This window comes from Exophiala dermatitidis (assembly GCF_000230625.1).
Source record: "Exophiala dermatitidis NIH/UT8656 unplaced genomic scaffold supercont1.5, whole genome shotgun sequence".
NCBI lineage: Eukaryota > Fungi > Ascomycota > Eurotiomycetes > Chaetothyriales > Herpotrichiellaceae > Exophiala > Exophiala dermatitidis.
The window spans coordinates 2,171,191-2,185,245 of NW_008751650.1; the positions used below are offsets into that span (position 1 = coordinate 2,171,191).

The 14,055-nt window shown below is 46.2% G+C and overlaps 4 protein-coding genes across 4 annotated transcripts; 2 read left to right on the forward strand and 2 right to left on the reverse strand.

The window, feature by feature from the left end:
• Window positions 1–462: 462 nt before the first annotated feature.
• Window positions 463–5,602, reverse strand: HMPREF1120_06359 (uncharacterized protein). The gene has a single exon (XM_009160560.1). It carries the CDS (start codon window positions 4,827–4,829, stop codon window positions 3,666–3,668), a length of 1,164 nt encoding a protein of 387 aa, XP_009158808.1. The 5' UTR covers window positions 4,830–5,602; the 3' UTR covers window positions 463–3,665.
• Window positions 899–2,494, forward strand: HMPREF1120_06360 (aspartic-type endopeptidase (OpsB); the record flags this gene model as incomplete). The annotated part of the gene is made up of 1 exon (XM_009160561.1): window positions 899–2,494. One exon carries the CDS (start codon window positions 899–901, stop codon window positions 2,492–2,494), a length of 1,596 nt encoding a protein of 531 aa, XP_009158809.1.
• Window positions 5,603–6,519: 917 nt separating the features above from the next.
• Window positions 6,520–7,799, forward strand: HMPREF1120_06361 (uncharacterized protein; the record flags this gene model as incomplete). Its single annotated transcript, XM_009160562.1, has 4 exons — window positions 6,520–6,786; window positions 6,843–7,089; window positions 7,150–7,643; window positions 7,749–7,799. The coding sequence occupies 4 exons, from the start codon at window positions 6,520–6,522 to the stop codon at window positions 7,797–7,799; spliced, it is 1,059 nt and encodes a 352-aa protein (XP_009158810.1).
• An 85-nt stretch (window positions 7,800–7,884) lies between these two features.
• Window positions 7,885–10,039, reverse strand: HMPREF1120_06362 (30S ribosomal protein S2). The gene is made up of 2 exons (XM_009160563.1): window positions 9,790–10,039; window positions 7,885–9,736 (listed from the first exon to the last, which is right to left on the reverse strand). Exons 1-2 carry the CDS (start codon window positions 9,818–9,820, stop codon window positions 8,463–8,465), a joined length of 1,305 nt encoding a protein of 434 aa, XP_009158811.1. The 5' UTR covers window positions 9,821–10,039; the 3' UTR covers window positions 7,885–8,462.
• Window positions 10,040–14,055: the final 4,016 nt, after the last annotated feature.

Here is a 14,055-nt window from a genome sequence, read left to right on the forward strand (position 1 = left end):
CTACTGCCCCGGCACAGTCCTCCAATGTACATACCTAGGTAATAGTAGCTTGTACTACTACTGTACATCATCCGGGCAACTAGAGCAGGCACAAAAGGCACTGCAAGCCACCCTGCATTTCAGGACCCTGGATGCCCAACGCGAAACTTATTAGAACCACTTCAGGAACGCTCGTCGTCATCATGCTGAAATGCCCGCGCCTTGACTGGACAGGAGGCCGAAGACTGCAGTGACACTGCATTGGCAGCCTCACATTGGCCAGGGCGCTTTTCCCAAGTTTGCATCAGGTTCAGGTCAGAGCTGCCTGCAGTGCGGGTTGCCGTGCCATACCCAGTGTTTGATGACTGCGCCACTTTTGGTGACCGCCCCGGGGGCTTTCTGTGTACAAGTTGATGACCGACACTACAGGCCAATCCATAATGCGCTGGACAGGTACCAGGTAGGCTTCACACAATAATGTATCTTGCAAGTAGTTCAAGTTGTGCGTTCAAGTTGTGCACCCACTGTTGTTATAGTAAACAATTCTAGTATGGTACATTGTAGTACGGTAGTATGGTGCTGGGCTCCAGTGAGGCGCAGTTTTCCCCGGTCGAGCGCCGCTGGCTTCAATGGCGGCGCCCATCCAATCCCAAGGCGAGCATCACCGGCAGCCAGGTACTTTCGTACAGTACATCCCTGGACTTGGTGATGGCATGAAACCGGTATCCGTCCTCCACCATCACCACCAGGCACCGCCACCTCTACCACCAACCTAGGGTTATCGTATTTAGTCAACTATTCTTCCTGCGGCTTCGTCGTGCCCTTTCTCATCCTGGTTTCCCTCACTCACCACTCGTCCTAATCCATTCTCGCCTCGGTGCTCTCCATCCGCCGTCGCCACCCCCAGCTGCCCGTAACCATGGGCGGGCTCATTGCCGCTGTGCTAGGCGCAGCATGGCTGCTTTCCTCCGTCAGCTCCGTGGTCGGGACTGCAGCACCTGGCACCGTGGGATACACCTTCGAAAAGCGTCGTGTCAAGGCGCAGGACTACCCTCACCTCGCTCGACGACAGTCGTCGAAAACCGTCCAGGCATCTCTGGACAATGAGATCCTGCTTTACTTGATCAACGTCACAGTCGGGACCCCAGGCCAGCCCTTCTCTCTTCAGCTCGACACCGGCTCGTCCGATATCTGGTTCCCCGCCGTCAATGCAGACATTTGTGAAGACAATGTTCAGAACTGTCCTCTCGGCATGTACGACTACAGCAAGTCGTCCACCTACTCCGACCCTGACGCCCCCGAATTCCAGATTCAGTATGTCGACGGATCGCAAGTTGCGGGCGCATACATCTCCGATGTTCTCAACATTGGTAACACCAAGCTCACAAATATGACAATGGCTGCTGCCTTGACTGCGAACACAAGAGGACTGGGCATCATGGGCATTGGCTTTGAATCGGGAGAGGCTGGGTATTTATTGAATGGATTTTCTTATCCCAACGTCATCAGCGTCCTCAAGAATGAGGGGTACATCAACACGTTGTCCTATTCGTTATGGCTGGATGACAAGAATTCCAACACGGGCAGCATTCTTTTCGGAGGCGTCGACACCAGCAAGTACCTCGGTGATTTAGTCGCCCTTCCCATTCAGTTGGATACCCAGACTGGAACAATCAGTTCCATGACGGTCGCATGGACGGGTTTGACTGTGACCGGCCCTGGTCAAGAGTCGGACTTGAGCCCATCCTCGCCTCAACCAGCTATTCTTGACTCCGGAACAAGTTACACCCTCCTCCCAGACGAGGTTGCCGAGGCTGTATTCAACGGCGTGGGAGTCCTGACAGACCCGTCATATGGCAATGTTGTGCCTTGCAAACTCGCCAACGACGATTTGACCTTTTCCTTCCGCTTTGGCGGCTCGGATGGACCTGTTGTCAACGTGAGCTTGTCAGAATTTGTGAGTCCCTTGTTGACCACGGATGGATCTCAGCCTACGTTCCGAAACGGAGACAAGGCGTGTGCTTTTGCCATTCAAGCTGCTGGTGACAACCCGATTTTGTTTGGCGATTCTTTTCTCCGGAGCGCATATGTGGTTTATGATCTGGAGAACCAAGAGATTGGCATTGGCCAAACCGATTTCGACGCCGGCAAGTCGAATATCCAAGCGTTTCAAGCAAGCAGTGGCATTCCTAATGCAGTCTCCACTGCCTCGGCCGCGAGCGTTGCTCAAACGTTTTCTGGCGTTCCTCACATCACCCAAGCCACCGCAACAGCTACTGGAGACCTCAGTGCCGCAACTAGCAGGTCGGCTACTTTCCACCTGACAGCAACGGGTACGAGCAAGGGTGGGTCGAGCAGCAGCGGCAGCAGTACTGCCTCGTCGTCGGGCTCCCATAAGACCAACGGAGCCAATGCCAATATTCGACCCGCGCCTTTCAACGCGGCAAGCATCCTTGCCAGCTGTGGTGTTGTCGTCATGGGCTTTTTCTTTGGGGGCAGCCTCGTGTTGGTATAGAGACACGGGGACGTAGCCCAAATGGGGGGTTTCGCACGTACGGTACGATACCATGATTCTCCGGACATTGTTGCATTGAGCTCGGGTGGGGCAAGTAAATAAACTGCATTAGTGCTTCGATTGCGTGCATGTTGTGAATATGATTCAATGGTGACAATCCTCTTCAATATCTTTTCTTTTGGTGGACAATAAATGTGCGTGCCGTTCATTGCCCATTCTAGCAGGCTGTGGGATGTGACCTAGACCTGCAATACAGGTAACTTGGTAAGTAGGTACTTCCCTGCCCCTTTCATTGTGCGCCATTATCTCAAAAATCCAGGACTTGCTTCCAAGTTAAGGTATGTATCCTACTTTCCTCGTTACATCCCACACCACCAGCTGTGTACATAATTCTGCGATTTATACAGGAAAGAAACAACGCCCGTATCTAAAATCATATCCTTTCGATCCTTATTTCTCGTTTCCATTCATTCCTGCATTCCATTCCATAGTCTTCGTTTTCGTCGTCGACAACTTTCCATCCCGGTCCAATCCATTGGGTCAAGGCTGTATGTATGTAGATAGACCAATATTGCTTGGGAACCCGAGCCTACCACCACCCTATCGGTTTATCTCTTTCTCAGTCTTCCTTTGATCGTCACAATATGACAAGGTTAGATATGTGTCCAGTTCGAAATCATTTAGTTTTCTGTTCTCCAGTGCAATATAGCTGAGAGGGAGACTGGAGGGATTCGTCGACCTCTCATTTGGTTCCTCTGCAGATCGCGTCATGCTCTTGTAAACAGGCAGCAAAGTCATGTAACTTTTTGTATGCAAAGACACCTTTGTTGAAGACGTGGGCTCTCGCTACGGTTCAGTCGGCTGTTGATCCCCTTGGTGCAATGGATGCATCATTGTTGCTTGGGGATTCCAGGTTCAATGGAGAGAGGAGGAAACCTCTCGCGGCGGCCATTTGTTGGTTCGTCTTCGCTGCCGGCAAGATGAAACGGCGTAGTATTGGGTCAAGATGACACCCTTTGCCCCCTCATTGTTGACGCACTGGTTGACTTAGGTACGTATGCTGCCTGCTGCCCACGACTTCGTAGCAGAAAGCCTGTCAAGCATAGCCACAGTACTCTTTGTTGGCCATTGCAGACCATAACGTAGTTCCAGACCGAATAAGCTTAGTCAGTCACTCATGAACTGTTTGAAGCGGTGAGTGAGGAAACGCTCCACTTGGATCTCCGTTGGAACTATCCGTCGACAGCCACGGGCGTAGTCGAGATGGACTCAACCCTAGCCCCGAGTCACCGTCGCCGGCGGTAGGGTCTTCAGCAATGCCGACCTGATTATCCTCGGGGACACGCAGGCCCAGCAGTCGTTCGGCATTCTTGTACGCAATGTCAAGAAAGTCTTGCTCGTTGATCATGCCGCTCTCGCGCAGTTGGTTCATGAAGACCAGTCCCTCTTCGTTGCTGCAGAAGGGATAGTCGACGCTGTACAGCACCTTGTCGGCGCAGCACATGTGGATCAGACAGGCCATGGGCGCGAGGCTGAACATGCCGCTGGTCGTGACGTAGATGTTGTGGTGCCAGACTTGCATGAGGTGCCTCCGTGGACGGGCCGATGTGGGCCACGTCCGTTGGACCAGTCGATGGATGCGGTCCAGCGAGTACGGCAGGAGCTCGCCCATGTGGCCAAGCAGGACTTTGAGGTGCGGATACTCGTCGAAGAGTTTCGCGGCAAACAGACGCAGCATGCCTAGCGCCACTTCGGTGTGCCAGTTGAACCCGTGGTTCTCCAGGAAACTCGACACTTGAGGCGCGTAGTTGCCGTGGAAAGGGGACGTTTCGCTCGGCATGTGAGGTGACGCGTGCAGATATACGGGGACATCGAGGCGTTCATGAGCGGCAAAGATGGGCCAAAAGAACCGGTCGTCGTAGAACCGACCGTCCACGGTGTTGTCGATCAGCGAGCCCACGAAGTTGAGCTCTTTGACGCATCGCTCGAGTTCGGCCGCCGACTCTTCCGGGTATAGTGTCGGCAGCATGGCGAAGGCGGCGAACCTGTTCGGTGATGGGGATGATTTGATGGCTTCAGACAGCTCGTTGTTGGCCGCCCGGCAGACTTCCGGCGGGATGGGAATGGAGTTTGGCCGGTGCGAGATGACTTGGACACTGACACGGCCTGAGTCCATGTATTGTAGCCGCAAAGGACCAACCTCGCACAGGACTTTCATGATCTTCTTGTGCGATAGGGGAAGCGTGTGTTCCTTGCCCTGCTGAGCATAGTAGTCTGTTACGGCTGGGGAGACGAAATGCTCCTCCAGCGTTATCAGGGGGATGATATCGGGCATTTTGGCTTGAGCTGGCTTCTGTCGAAGCCTAAGATTAGAGAGAAGCGGTGCACAATCAAGATAGATAATAATACACCACAGCTGTGAACTGAAATCTGTTCCTGAGTCGACGGTCCTGTGTGGTGGCCGCTGAGTTCGGATGTGCGGAACACGCTAGATGAACGCGGACGGAGCGTTTGACGTATATAGATACTTGTTATAGAATGATCGGTCGATGATCTCGCGCTGACGGCGACATAGCACTTAACACCACCGAGAATATAAGCTTGAGGAGTTTATGTGCTTCAGTTATAAACGACCTGACCTGAAGAACTTGAATGAATGGAAGGCACGCGAAACCTTCCCCTTGGTTTCGCCGAAAGCTTACCCGGGGAAGAAGTGTGGTCCGGAAGTTTGAGGCAAAGCTGAGCACGCCTCCCCCCAACCGGAGGGCTGAACCGGCTGAGTAGAAAAGATGGGGTGCCGTTTGTTGGATGTTGATAGACCAATGGCCGCCCAGACGCGTGTGACGCCACGACGCCGAGCCGTGAACTTGGAGGGTGAGATGTGCCTTGTGGAGGTGGCGACGCTGTGGTCTGAGCGAGTGAGACGCTATCTGACATCTGGTATCACTGGTGTTTTGGCTGATTGGAGGCTGAAGACGCAAAGGAGGTGTTCGCGTAGGAATACCATGTTGTATCTTGCGCACCGTTGGATGTTCGCGGTATAGGCACCATCTGAGAAGGTGGAAGCCCAACACCTGTTGGCCTCAACGCATACTCCAGTCAGGTATACTAGTACTAGTACTAGTATGTCATTTAACTGCCAGTGTAGTAGTACTACTCGTAGTCAGGACGGCGAATAGCTCGGAGCATATCCGGCTGTAACCCTTTGAATCTGTGGGTGCCACAGCATCACCTACAGCGTCCGGCTGAACGTGAGATAACTAGTAGCGATGTAGTCAGTTTATAGGTGCAGTCAATGAGTAGCCCTTGCTAGCACTGGCAGTATCATTCTGCACTACGAGTGGTACTGGCGCTGGCTTGAGATATCCTTTCCTCCAATGCTGTTTACTACATGTACCTTCAGGTACTCGCGTATCTTTTGGTGACCTGCAGGTACCAGGAGTAGACAATCATCAGTATACCTGTACTACCTGGTACTTTTGAAATGGAGCATGCAGTCAGAGGACATGATCCAGTGCTGCATGTGCTGGTCTGCCACTCCGCCCAAATCTGGCCTTGGCACAGCTTTGTCAGCTTCAATTGCGGACTGTCGCTGTGCGTGTCTCTGGGTTGCTGTCTGCAGTCAATCAAGATACGTGTAACATAGCAACACTACCACTACTAGGCATTATTGCATACAACTGCTCGGCCTCACTGGAGTCCACAAGAGATAGAGACCGCAGAAGCGTGTCTCGCATCTCGGCCTCAGGACACGCCTGTTATTATCATCCCGAGTCTCACACTGCCGACTTTCATTATCCTTTTGCGGCCATCATTCATTCAGGCTTTCGCGTTATTCTGGAAATAGTCACGTCCCTCAAGCGCACCTCTACCACACCCCCAAACCACTGACCTCATTAATTGCGACGCTTCCAGACCGCGTGACTCCAGAAAACCAGTTCCACACATCAACAACAATTATCCGCGACTTGTAAACACCCTCTACTGTCCACCCTAACCGTGCCCTTTGAGGAGTTACCACATTGATGGCCTCTCAAGGAGGCCTCACGCGGCGGCGTGGAGCAGGGGGTGTCACCTCACCTACCGCAGACGAAGAGTCTTCCAGCCGCGTCACATCTCCTGCACCCAGACCGCACACCGACCGAACCCCAGAAACGGCCTATGAGAACGGCGAAAATGGCCACAGAATTGCCTATGACCCCAGAGACATAAGCGAAAGTCAGGAAAGAAGTAAACAGCCAAAGTTGACACTGATGGAAGAAATCTTATTACTTGGGTTGAAAGATAAGCAGGTATGCACTGAGATGGTCTTCAATCGAGCGGAGTTGTGCTGACGGTTCCATGGTAGGGCTATCTTTCCTTCTGGAACGACAACATATCCTACGCCTTGCGAGGGTGCATCGTGATCGAACTGGCATTCAGAGGCCGCATTGCCATGCAAAATGACTCGTCCCGGAGACGGTTTCCCTTGGCCGATCGGATCATCGAAGTGATCGACGACACCTTGACAGGAGAAGTCTTGCTTGACGAAGCATTGAAAATGATGAAGTCAAGTGAGAAAATGAGCGTGAGCTCCTGGATTGACCTGATGAGTGGTAAGTATCGGCCGGCGAACGCACACCGCTCCGCCAACACAGACTGATTGGTGTACTCAGGGGAAACTTGGAACCTCATGAAGATCGGCTACCAGTTGAAACAAGTCCGTGAACGACTCGCGAAAGGTCTTGTGGACAAAGGCATCTTGCGCACTGAAAAACGAAACTTCCTTCTCTTTGACATGGCCACCCATCCTGTCGTTGATTCCGCCGCCAAAGACGAGATCCGAAAACGCGTCCGAAGCGTCTGCTCCGCCCGCACCGTCGTCCTCCCTCCGTCACAATTCCTCCCTGCAGAACTCGAGTTCAGAATGCTTCGGACCATTGCCATGGTGTGTGCGGCGTATGCGGCGAATGTGCTCGAGAATGCCTTGGTGACCATGAGCCATGAAGCGAGAGAAAGAGCGTTTGCTCAGGTGGACGAGCTACTTGCGGAATACAGCCAATGGCCTTTTGCTAGGAGAGCTGGCGGAGGGCAAGGCATTGGAGCAAACATTGGACAGGTCATCGCCGAAGAGGTCGAGAGGAATAAGGACAAGGAGTTGCAACTTGAGGTGAGTTTTGCAGCATCGCGCTCCACATTCCCGTTCAGCGCAGACCAGTTCTGTGCCCGTGAGCAACTGTCCAAACCCATACTGACCAGTCCCTGAATCCTACAGGTCGTTGCGGCGTGTTTGAGCGTTTTCACCAGATTGGACTCCTTACTGTAAGCGTAGGGAACGCGAGCCGCCAGCTGTTGCGTTGTGGCCAACTGCGGGTGACAAGATACGTTGCGCCAGGCCGGTTCAACATGATACGGGTTCCTTGGGAGACGGCACAAAACTTTCACACACTTTCCATTCACTGTACGTCAATGCCGAAGATATATGGCAGCTAGGCTTCTTTTTTTGCGAAACAAATCACCGGTGGTGCTTCGGTGGTCAGGGCGGGTGATGGGATATTCAGCGGTCGCGCTTCGTTTCATAACGAATTGGTCGGGACGGCCTCTATTTGAACAAAATGCATGCCCTTCAAGTTCTTGTCCCTACAACTGCAGTAAACTTCTCCCTCGTGCTACGGACACTGTCTAGGTGATAGCACTCGTCCGGTTAATATAAGGTCGTTGAACATTGGAAGAGATGGCACTGTCCTCATGACAGTCAGGGAGCCACAAGCATGGAAATGTAAGTAGAAACGGGGCATTGACAACGTCGAGTCAGCATTATCGCCATGCCTCAAATCTTTTACTTCGGAGTGATTTTATCCAGACGTCCATGTCCTATAAGCCTGTTTGTACAAAGCCCAGTGCTGCCACAAAGATTGTAATTGCAAGTCCATCCCGTCACCCGTTTTTTTGAAACTCACAACATGAATCAGGGATAATCACAAGATGACTACTTTTCACTGGCCTTCTCGGGCTCTTGCACATCCATAGCTGCAATCGTCTGTATAGCTTCCAGGGTCTTGCGAACATGTTCAGTGGGATAGGTGGCGGAGCCACGCATGGCCTCGAGCTTGCGCAGTCGCTGGCCCTCTGCACCGGCCTGGCCCAACACGCCGCCGATCAGGGCGACGGAGCGCAACGAGTCGTCGTTGGCGGGGATCGGGTATGTGACCCAGGCAGGATTGGCATCTGTGTCGATGATGCCGATGGTGGGCACGTTGAACAGACCACACTCGTGCAGACAGACCTGGTTCTCCAGCGGGTTCAGGCAGACGACCAGGTCAGGCCGCATGACGGTGTGGCTGCCGGCGGTGAAGACGTTGCTATACTGCGGGATCTCGCGGTCATGGATGTCGACCACCTTGACGCCACATGCGCCGAGGATTTGTTGTCCGTTGGTCAGTGATCCCGGCACCCAGCGGTGGAAGATGTGGTATCCGCCGGCGATTTTGGCCGTGTTGACGACAATCTCTTCCTGGCCTTTGCGGGTTGCGATGAACAGGATCACTCCGCCGCGTCGCGCCACTTCTTGAACAACCTTGGCTGCCCGCTTCAGATACGCATACGTCGTCTCCAGCGAAATGATGTGGATTCCGTCTCGGATGCCGAAGATGTAACTGCTGTTCGATGGGTTCCACAGAGACGTCGCGTGGCCTAGGTGCGTCTGGTTCGCCAATAGCATTGGCAAAGTCAGCTCCGACTCCTTCGGCGGGTTGCGGAGGAGAGTCGTGGGGTCGTATGTTTGAGAGAGCCGTGTGCCTTTGCGTCTTTCTTGCTGCACGTGCCGTCGGTACCGGTTTAGTTCTTTCAGATTGTCAAAGGGTAGCGGGTCGGCTTTGGCTGGCGGTGCCAATGGAGATGATTGTGAGGAAGAAGATGAAGATTGGATGGCATCTGATTTGGGCGCTGAGCCGGGGTGTTTTGCGTCAAACTGGAACTCATCCAGCGACATAATCCGGGCGGTGGTGTGCGCTTGGATATCTGCCCGGAGGGCCTGGAGCGAATTCTCCTGCGCTTCGAGCCGTTTGGCTAGAGACGCGGTGGCAGCGGTCGGTGGATGAGGAATCGTATCTAAAATGCTTGACGGCTCGTCTGGATGCCCTGGAATCCCAGGCTTGGGCTTGGGATCTCGTTCGGACTGTCGGAGCATGGGGTTGTCGACATTTCTGCTGTCCACGTACCCTCGGGTCAGAGGCCGTGTCGACTGAGCCAGCACTGTGCGCCCTGGAACCTGTTAGCCTGAGAGAAAGTATAGACAAGGAGCAGTCATTCCATACCATGCCGGGCGCAGAAGTGTCTGACTATCATGACTGCCGGCAATCTGCAACGGGCGAACTGCAATATTACACTGGCAGCATTGAGATCTTTCTGTCCAGACTTCGCTGCCAGTTGGATGCAACTGGATCAGCAGTGCTACTATGCTAGATATGGTTAGCTTCAATCGAGCTTGGCTTTGCCGGTGATTGCAAACATGGCAAATGAAGCAAACAGAGAAAACATAGCAAAAGTATCTGAGGTACTGTGATTTCACGGAGGACTTGTCCTTTTTCAACGGGGCCTGGGGCCTCGTCAGACTATATACTTTCTAGGGGTTATACGATAGCGTACGACGCTAGTCGAGACCGAAAGACGATCCTCGACGTCTTTATAATACTTAGTATATAGAGTGCCTATTTTATTATATCCTCCTCTATCTAGACCGTCGAATAGTCTTATTCGTCGTTAAAGAACGTCGAGTATCTTTATTAGCCTTATAGTAGAGAATAAAATAGTATTTCTATATTCTAAATACTTCGTTTTCTAAGTAGTTCTATCGTTAGAATAAGTATCTATAATATCTATATCTTCGGTATTAATTAAGGTATATAGAGCGAGTATATATCTCTTATCTTTAGCTATAAGAGTAGTATATACGCTCGGAATAGTAAAGCTAAATAAATCGAGGGTAAATTAAGGTCGTTAAGATAATAAGTAAAGAGAGCCTATACGCGTAATAGTACTCGCCGTTACTCTTCGAAGCTAATTCGGGATTAATCCGGCGAGATTTTAAGAAGTATAAGTAGATATCTTTTACTTCTTTTCTTCTTACTTTCTTTTATATCTCTTTCTAGTCGTTTATATTTCTAAGCTCTAAGTCTTTTATTAATTAAAGCTAAATCTTCTATAACTACTATTATAGTTATTATACTATCTAGATAAGTTAAGACGCTAACTAGACTATAAGTTCTAAATACTTAGTACTATTAACGAGTTAAGAAGATAGTTAAAGATCTACTAATAACTAAGGCGGTAAAAACGGCTTCTTTCGTAAGTATACCGTACTATATCGAAAGATATAATTACTAATTTATTTTAGATTAACGACGATATTTATAGCGTTAAGTCTAGCGATATAGTAGTTAATTCTATTATCTAGGCGAAATAGTACTAGAAGTAGTTCTTTTCTCCTAATAATAGCTTATTAGTTTAGCTATATAGTTATATTTCTCGAAGATCCGTCGAATTTTACGATTAGAGAGATATTATTAATATATATATTAGGAATACCCTTATAGAGTATATAGTAGATATCGTAAATAATCTATATTACGAAATATATCTTTATATAGTTAAACTAGACTTATATTAAGAGTCGATATTTCTAGAGTATATTTTAATATCTATCTCTAATACGCCTATTTCTACGAATTCGATATATCTTTTTAGCGGAAAATATATAATTTATACTATTCGCGAAGTCGATTATTCTTTATTTAGTAATCGAGATATAAGTAGCGAAGCTTCTAGTTATCGTTAGTCTACTATATTAATATTAACGCCTATTTAAACGCGTAGTACTAAGAAATATTATACTCGATTCCCTAAAATATAGAAAGAAGATCTAGTAGAAGATATAAGAGAGGTATATTTTAGCGAGAAGATAAGTAGTCTATATATAGCCGACGAGGCTAGAGAGACGAATAGTTATATAGCTATCGAGATTAAAGGTCTAGAAGATAGATTCGACTTCGTATTATCGCTATAGATAGATATAGAAGATCGATATTAAAAGGTATTAATCGCTATCTAGGAGGTAATATAGTAGGCTTTAGATCTATATTATATATCGAAAACTATTAAAATTATTCGTAAAATTAGTAAATCCGATATATATATAGAGTAATATTCTCTACTAATATCGACTTAATAAAGTCGTCGTTCTATAATATCTATATCTTTAGTAAGAATAGAAGTCGTCGAGACTAGTTCGAAGTTAGAAGAATATAGCTACGTAGCTAACGAGTTACTACTAAGATATTATTAGTATACTATCGATTTTTCTTCTAAGCTATTATTATAGATACGAAGTTCGTCTAGGTATATATTAGAAATACGTTATTATACTAAAGAGACTATATAATATATACCTATATCTCCCGAGCTAGTATATAACCCTAAATATAGTTAGATTATAATATAGTAACGATTCGTACTAGTCTCGTCTTCTATAGATTTATCGATATAGTCTATATAAGGCTATATATCGATTTACTCGATACTAGAACGTCTATCTTTTTATTATCTAGTATATAGATAATCTACTACTTCTACTTATTCTATATATAATATTTATCCGCTATCTATCTATATATAGTAATCGGGCCCTACTTCTAGTTTAGGCCTTTTAGGGTATTCTTACTATAAAACGACGGCGCTAATAGAAGTACTACTATTAGAACCGGCTCCGATAGTATTATAGTAAGGAGACCGCGAAGTATTACTATTTTCTTATACTACTATAGTAGTAGACGATACTCTACGAATAGTCTATTTTATAGATAAATCTTCTAGTATAATACGATAAGTAGAGAAGCGTAAGCGAGATTCTTCTATATCTACTATATAAGGCGATTTACTATAATTTATTAGTTATTTTTAGGTTTTTTAATATACTTAGAGCGCTTTATAGGATATCCCGATAATATATAGCTAAAGGTCGAGATCTAGTCTACGCTCTAGTTTCTATAGATTATCTATAGAGAATACTATTATTATTAGATTATTTAGTCTTATACTATCTTTAGTCTAGAATTAGATCTTAGTAAGCGTCCTTTAATATATCGTTAATAAGAAACTAGAGACTCGACTATATTATAGTTAATATTTTAGACTACTAACGAAGATAATAAATTATCTTATTTCCGCTTCTTATAAGGTTTCGAGTACTCTTAAGGAATAAGATTCCTCTCGAGTATCGAAAGAGTTATTCTAGTAGAACTAGAAGATATCGTAAATATACTTTCTATAGTATCGGTAGATATTAAGAAGAATAAAGTAGATATATCCTAGTTTATAAGGTTCTATAGCCTTATATCTTTAGGTTAATTTAATCTACTAACGGCGTATAGCTCCTTCTTACTTAGAATAGCTTTAGTTAACTTATTATAGCTATTCTCTATATAATTTATATAGAATAGGCCTACTATATTATCTATATATCTTACGATATCGATAGAATAGATCTTAATATCTATCGGTATAGATTTAAGTAGTTCGGTATAGAATAGAATAGAAGTATCTTATATAACGGCGTCTTAGTACGATCCGATAGAATTACTCTTATTTTTTAAGATCCCTTATCTATCCTAAATATAGTCTTTCGTTCTTTTCTAGAGTATTAGAGAAGTTTCGAGAGGGCTAAAAGTCCCTTCGTTCCCTATTCTTCGCGTATCAAGAGGGTTAGACTATAATAGTCTATTACTACTTTCTTATTTCTACCTAATCTAGGCGTATAGAGAGATAAACTCTATTCTAGCTATTCTATTTAATACTCTTAAAGTACTAATATTCTCGTTACTCTTTCTAGTAACGAGATATTATCTACTTAAAGATAGAGTAATCTACTTTAGAGAATTAGAAGCGAGAGCTACTCCGATTATAGTTTATTCCTTATAGACTATTATAGTCTTCTCTATCGATATTACGCTATAGAATATTAGCTTCTATTCTCTATTTCGTCGACATCTATTTACTAGTATTACTTTAGCTTCTTAGCTCTTCTTTATCTTACTTAAACTATCTTCTAGTTATTTCTATAATATTTATTATTACTTTAATATTATTAATAGCTTATAGTATATTAGAAGATTAAGCTCGTTACTAAGTATCTAAAGTACTTTATCCGAAGACTTTATTATACTATCTCTAATTATTTAGAGTCGTATTTACTATATCTTAGTAAGCGATTAGATTATCTACTTATCTAAATCTATTAAGTAATATTATATTAGATAGCTTCTATAAATAAATAGGCGTAAGACCTTCTAGTTTATCGTTTCTAATACGTATATATTAAACTATAGCTTCTTTAGAATCTAAAAGAGTCCGAAGTAGTTAGATTTAAATTTCTACTTTAATATATTATTTAGAAGAACAAAATCGCCTTCTTTAAGTAAAAAATATAGCGTTTCTAAACGCGTTAATTATAGTTTTTAAGAGTAGAGTTCTCTCTCGACTAGTAGCTTATTTACTTTATAATATATAGTATATAACTATTCTAGTCT

Coding starts and splice junctions, on each gene's coding strand:
- HMPREF1120_06359 (XM_009160560.1), bottom strand. CDS start 4,829: ATGCCCGATATCATCCCCCTGATAACGCTGGAGGAGCATTTCGTCTCC.
- HMPREF1120_06362 (XM_009160563.1), bottom strand. CDS start 9,820: ATGATAGTCAGACACTTCTGCGCCCGGCATG. Junction 9,737..9,789: donor ACACTTCTGCGCCCGGCATG/GTATGGAATGAC, acceptor AACAGGTTCCAG/GGCGCACAGTGCTGGCTCAG.